This window comes from Corvus brachyrhynchos, unplaced genomic scaffold (genome assembly GCF_000691975.1).
Source record: "Corvus brachyrhynchos isolate BGI_N302 unplaced genomic scaffold, ASM69197v1 scaffold365, whole genome shotgun sequence".
NCBI classification, from domain to species: domain Eukaryota; kingdom Metazoa; phylum Chordata; class Aves; order Passeriformes; family Corvidae; genus Corvus; species Corvus brachyrhynchos.
The window spans coordinates 759,885-766,611 of NW_008239544.1; the positions used below are offsets into that span (position 1 = coordinate 759,885).

General features: G+C 52.8%; 1 protein-coding gene across 1 annotated transcript in view; it reads right to left on the reverse strand.

Annotated features, from left to right (window-relative positions):
* Positions 1 to 5,830: 5,830 nt before the first annotated feature.
* Positions 5,831 to 6,727, reverse strand: part of GALNS (galactosamine (N-acetyl)-6-sulfatase) — a 39,479-nt gene continuing 38,582 nt past the window's right edge. Inside the window, exon 13 of the mRNA XM_017741392.1 lies at positions 5,831 to 6,077. Within this exon, the coding sequence (XP_017596881.1) occupies positions 6,024 to 6,077 (54 nt within the window). The 3' untranslated portion in view covers positions 5,831 to 6,023. The remainder of the gene's footprint in view (positions 6,078 to 6,727) is intronic.

A 6,727-nucleotide genomic window follows, 5' to 3' on the forward strand; every position in this document is an offset into this window, starting at 1 on the left:
CTGGTACCCCAGGGCATGGAGCAGGAGTCCCTCCGGTATCCCGGGGCCTTGGAGCCCCAGTCCCCCCGGTGTTTGGGGGCATGGAGTATCAGCCCCGCGGGCACACGGAGCTCTGGTATCCCCGTGCACACAGCCCCGACTTCCCAGGGCGTGGAGCTCTGGTGCTCCAGGCACGGAGGGATCCCAGGGCTCCGAGCCCCGCGGGGCACGGAGGGGTGGTACCCCCGCACACATCGATACCCCCGGTATGAGCACCCCTGGCTCCCTGGTGCTTGGAGCTCTGACACCTCAAGCACGGAGCCCAAATTCCCCCGTGCGTGGAGCCCTGGCACTGCAATGGATGGAGCCCCAGGCTCAGGTACCTGCTCCGTGTGGAGCTGGATTTCCCTGCCTCAGAAAGGAGCCCCCTGCCTAGGGGATCCACTTCCAGCCCCTCACCCTGCCCAGCCTTCCACAAGCTCCTCAGGACTTCACTGTTTCCTGCTTTTCCATCCCTCGTCACCTCGTGTGAACTCCTGGAGTCGTTCTGTGTTTGTTACAACCATCCCCCACGAGGGACGATAACACAGCCCCGGCTCCTGGACCAACAGCTCCTGGTGTCACCGAGGCCTGGGCAGGTCAGGGAGCTCCCACAGCTCCTGTCTCCCATCTGCCGGAGGTGAATGTTATTTGGCCACGCAAAATCCACTCAGTGAGTTCAGATCTCCTCTTCCATTAGCAAGCCCACCTTGGATCTGCTCCAAACCCATCTGGGCACAGCCCACTGCAGAAGCAGAAGCAGTTTGAGCCTGTGACACCCCTGGCTGAGCTCAGTGTTCGCTGCTGAGAGCTGTGACTGGGAAAACTTCACCCCACACCCTCTGGAGAGCCCCTGCCATGGGCAGGGACACCTTCCACTGTCCCAGGCTGCTCCAAGCCCCAGTGTCCAACCTGGACACTGCCAGGGATCCAGGGGCAGCCACAGCTTCTCTGGGCACCCTGTGCCAGGGCCTCCCCACCCTCACAGGGAGGATTTTCTCCCTAATACCCCATCTAACCCTGCCCTCTGGGGAAGCCATTCCCCCTTATCCTGGCCCTTGTCCCAAATCCCTCTCCAGCTCTCCTGGAGCCCCTTCAGGGACTGGGAAGAGCTCTAAGATCCCCCTGGAGCCTCCTCTTCCCCAGGCTAAACAATCCCAACCCCTGTTAAACTCTCTGCTGCCAGAGACAGCCCCTGTTCCCTTCACAACCATTCCCTCACAAACTAAGATTTTCCCTGAACTCAGATTATCTCTTTGGCACCAGAAAAATCCTCTCGGGCAGCTGTTCCAGGGAAGCAAACATGGAGGAAGGACACAGCCTTCCAGTGGAACCGGGGCTCCGCAGCACTCTCACTCCCTGGGATGAGTTGGACGGGTTTCTCTTGTGGCCTTACAACCACAGCACTGGACAATGAGCTGTTCCAGCAACTCCTCTTCTTCCTGGCAGATGGAATTGCTGATGGAATTTATCTGCCTACTCGTGGAAATAAATAAGCAGGAGCTTATTTCCTGGGAAAAAGGATCATTTCAGCCTGCCAGGCAGCTCTGCTTCTGCCTCTCACTAACGGAGGGGCCGGAATGGGGGGTCTGTGTCACCCCTGTCCTGTTTGTGACCCCCCTCCCGATCCCACCCTTACTGCAGGAGACTCCACCACATTTTCCCAGAGGCTGAGTGGGGTTCCCAGGCCCCTCATCCCAACCAAGCCCTGGCAAACCAGCAGCTTTCACCAGGATGAGCTGCTGAGTGCTCCCACTGCTCCAGCCCACAGCCAGGGATCCCTCCTCCTCGGATGTGGGGTCAGTCTGTCTCCATCAGTTCTGCCAGGAAGGGCACAAAGGTTGCACCAAATCGGACTTGCAGTGATCCAGCTGCCAGAAATCCTGGTTAAAAGACAACATTCCCGAGATTCCTGTCTGCACTCCTGATTTATCCCTCATCTCAAAGGATTCCAACTGCACCCACCGGCACAGACCGGACTGTCACATCCCAAGGAAATCAGTTTTCCCTGGGATTGTTCAACCTTTCAAACAACACTGCTGACTCCTACTGCAATTTCCATCTGCAAAGAACTTTCCTAGGACCCCTTTCCAAATGTGATGTCAAAGGGCTCTGGAATATCACCCGGGAGGTGACTCCACATCCGCTTGTGGCTCGGAGAGGTTCAGGGCTGATCTGTGCCTGGCAAAGGAATCACCACCTGGAATCTGGATTCCCTCGGGAAACTCTGGGTTTGCCTCTTTTCTGGGCACAGAAGCCATCAGTGATTTAAAAGTGCTTTGAGGTCCTGATAGGAGAGGTGTTATTAGCCAGGGAGCACAGAAACTGGGAATATGAAAGCTTGGGAATGAACTTTAATCAGCTTAACCAGGCAATTAAAGAGCTGTGCTGAGTCTGGAAGTTTCTGTTCCGTTCAGGATTTTAACACTTCAGTGTGAAGTGGAACAAAATGCCCCAAATTTCAACGAGGGAAAATGAGCACAAAAATTTCCCTGCAAATCCACTGGAACATTTCATTTCAATCTCAGCTGAGGAAACACATGCACTTTAAACCCTTAAAAAAAAAAAAACAAACCAAATTTGAAATATCTTATTTCAACACCAGAAGAATGCAGCTCCCCAGCCAGAGCCCTGGGCTCGTGATAGAAGCATCCGAGCTGGTTTTGTCCCCCTAAAAGAGGGAAAGTGTCATGATCTGGATCTGCCTCCCTCAGAGCCCGAGCCAGCACCTCCTGCCCGCTGCAGCAGGTTGGATCAGGCCCTTGGAGAAGACACAAAACTCCTCTCTCTCCTCTGGCCAGCCTGGATTTTGTGTCTGATCCAGAACTAATGGATTTGGCTCGCATTCCTCGCTGCTGGCTTTTATCTGCTCTCCCTTTCAGCTGGGAATTGTGCTACCAACCTCCTGTCACCCAGAGGGTGTTAAGTGACTCCAAGAGGGACAAAGGCCCGGAGAGCTGCCAGATTGCCTCCCTCCAGAAGCTGGAAGGCAGAGTTTTTTTCTCCCTCCTAAAAGACCACGAGAGCTGCTGGCTACGGATCCACCTTTATTTAGGATTTATATAATCCGAACTAGACTTCAAGCAACAACAAAACTTTAAATGGTGGAAGGGGATATAAAGAAAACAGGCAAATGGAGCCTTGGTGTTTAAAATAGCCATTTTCCAAAGGAATAAAGAACCTAAAAATGGGATTTCAGTTCTTCCCTTACAGCTGTTCTTAAAACCTGACAGTTTAATTCAAGGGGCACCACAGTGTCGCCTCCTGATAACACAGAAAAACATCCAATGCTACCAGAAAACAAAAGGAAAAGTCGATTTCCAAGTATTCTAACTGCTAGGAGAGAAGGAAAACAGGCCATTCTAACTGCAGAACAGTTATTTGGAAGCTGAACAAGCAAAGGAACTCTTAAGAGAATAAAAGTGTGTTTGGTTTGTAAAGTTTCCCAGTGCTGAGGACAAGGGCAGGATCCCTGGGGAGGGATTTCTGTGCTGGCTGTGCTCCAGAGGCTGCTGGGGACTCTGCAGCCAAAAATCCACCTCCCAGCTCCTCCAAACCTTCCTCCCCCACAGACCCTTCTGTTCTCACCTTCCACAGGTTCTTCTTCAGCTGCTGGAATTCTTTCATGTGGTTATTTCGAAGCTGTCGTCACTAGGGAAAACAAGAGTGTCCAACCTTCAGGAGATCCTTCATGGGAAACCAGGAATTTTGGGACACTGTCCATGGTGTCTGGGAAGGGCTCAAGGTGGCAGGTAATGGCAACTGCCAGCTTCCACTACTGTCCCAAGTCCCACAGCCTCCTCCTTGGAGATATTAGTTCCACTTCTTTTAGTCAAATCCCACTGTCACTGCCCAAAACCTCAGCCCCCAGGTTTCACCAGCAAATCCATGGGATTGCTCACTCCCCTTGTTCCAAACTTTCCCATTTTCCCTTCAACACCACATTCCTGAGCCTCCCCTCGGACAGGCAGAGCCGTGTTATCCCTCAGGCAGTGTGCAGGGCATTAACCTTGGCTCTAAGTGTTCGGAATGGATCTGCTGCTTCCCAGTTCCAGCCTTCAGCTCCCCAAATTGTTGGTCCCCGGGGACCAATTTGCCACCGAAATAATCCATTTGTTGCTGCAGGATTTGAAATCAAGGCTCCACTTTTGCAGCCAGAGCCTGCAAATGCAGCCGGAGTTTTTCCACGATTATTAGTTCCATCCATTTCGGAAGCTTCTCTGCACAGAGGCTGGGATGATAACAGAGCCTCAGGGGCAGAGCTGGGAGGCTTGAGAGGCTCAGCTAATTGGAAATTAAAGGCAAGAAAGAAATTCCTTGGACTCTTAGCCCAGGAAGATATTAAGCTTTTAGTGTTCAGTATAATAAATATAAAGAAAGGAACATCACAGCCCTAAACTCCAGCATTCCTTTGGCATTTCTCTCGTAGCTTGAGAAGAGAAGCCACCACCAGACCAGTTTGGCTGCTGCAGGTCCCTGAGTGGGCAGGAAATCCCTCCAGCCCCACTCCTGCCCCAGCTCCCAAACTGGGAAGCTTCAGGGCAGCAGCCCTGGATGGTTTTTAACAGCAGATGTGGCCACTCTGTGCCCTGAGGGGGTACGGGGGGCGATGCAGGCACCATCCCCACCCCTGTGCTGGCCCTGCACCGTGTGGGCTGCGAGATCGATCCATGGTAAAAGTAATTCCGGGAAAACAAACCAAGTTATTTTTAACCCAAGTCAGTCCCATGAGCCCAGAGGCGAACCTGGGAGAGTGCCCCAAAGCAAGGTGTTACTCCCTCGGCTTACAGGTGAAATCACAGGCTGCATTTCTGATAAATTACTTTATTTTTCCTCATTAATTCTTTATCTCACAACTCTTAAATCTGTACATTTTTTGGAAAGGCATCAATTTAAAATTCCTCCTATTACCCAGCTGTAAAACAACTATCCCTATTTAAATTTAAAGCAGAAGCTTTGTCACATGTAAACCCTGATTATTTATTATCTGCTTCGTGTCCTTTTATTCCAAACAGACACTCCATGGCTTCACTTACTTGCTCTCTAGTGCAAAGTTTCCCTCCAGGATCTGTGTCCTGAGATCATTCCAGGGAGGAACAAGGGTTTGCTGTGCTGGTAGGACAGACAAACCCCGTGGCTGCCCAGAGCAGGGTGACTTGTCCCAGCACGCTCCAGGGGCAAAGCAGGATCCTCCAAAGTGCAGCTGTGAACAAGAAAAGGAGGAAGCAGCAGGCAGGGGACAGGGAGGAGGTGTCCAGAGCACTCCCAGTGGGTGTTCACAAGGGCTGGGGACTGAGGAGTGTGGCCAGGCCAGGGCCCAGCTCTGATCCTGGGGGAACTCTTCCTAAGCAGCACAAAACCCCACGAAGTGGTGTTAGCTCACACCGATTTGAGGGCCGACAGGATTTCCAGGGAGCTGCAGCCATGGACTCCCTCCTCTGGTGGGAGTTTTATAGTGAATGCAGGGCTCGAGCAGTTCTGGGTCACAGAATCGGGGAATCAAAGTCGTTAAGGTTGGAAAAGACCTTTGAGATCATGGAGTCCAACCCTCAGCCCAGCACCACCACCATGCTCACCTCAAGTGCTACATCCACATTTTTTCAATGCTTTCAGGGATGGGCATTCCACCAGTGCCCTGTGCCAGTGCTTTTCATCCTCTCCATGAAAAAAAATCCCCTAATATTCAACCTAACCCTCCTCTGGCACAACTCTCCTCCTGTCCCTGTGAGCAGAGCCCGACCCCCCCGGCTGCCCCCTCCTGTCAGGGACTTGTGCAGAGCCACAAGGTCCCCCCCGAGCCTCCTTTGCTCCAGGCTGAGCCCCTTTCCCAGCTCCCTCAGCCGCTCCTGGGGCTCCAGAGCCTTCCCAGCTCCATTCCCTTCTCTGGATATGGAGAAGCACTAAAGCAGAGGTGGAGCAGCCCCAGCAAACGGGGAGTTACTGGTTTTATCTGGTCTCCTGTGCTGACAGACCCACAGCTCCTCCCAGTCCTCCCAGTCCTCTCCTCACCTCACCTCCGAGGGAGCGGCTGGCCGGACCTCCCAAGCCTGGAGCTGTGTCTAAACAAGGAGGAATGTTATGGATGAGCTGGAAATGCCATGATATACTTGAAGGACAATTAGGAACATCCTAAGAAATGTGGGCTGTAAACAAATGCCACTTGCAGATGTGCAGGGATCCATGAAGTGCTGGCTGGGAATTCTGAGGGGTGGGAACAGCGAGAGCTGACTCCAGCGCTGTTCTTATCCCAACCTTAGGGGGTTATCCAGCTTCATGAGACACACACCAGGAATTACCGTGGAGGGGATTACAGGTACATAAACCAGGGGAATGGGGAGAATGGGAGTGTTTGGGATTACAGGAGGGTAGGAACAAGCAGCTGAGAGCCCAGAGCAGGCGGGAGCACAGCAACTGGCACAGAAGCAGAGCTCTCAAGCAGCTCCAAGCTTTGCTTGGGAAGGAAGTTGAGCTGTTTCCAGGTACAGAGCTCCTGGATTTTAGGAAAAACAGATTTTCCTAAGGCAGCACAACATCACCCAGAAAGGGCACGTGTACTGTGGGAAACACCGGAGGGGTGGAAGCGGAGCTGTTGGTGGGGCAAATGGAGAATCATGGAATCCTGCAATGGTTTGGGTGGGAAGGGACCTTAAAGCTCATCCAGTGCCACCCCTGCCATGGGCAGGGACACCTTCCACCAGCCCAGGCTGCT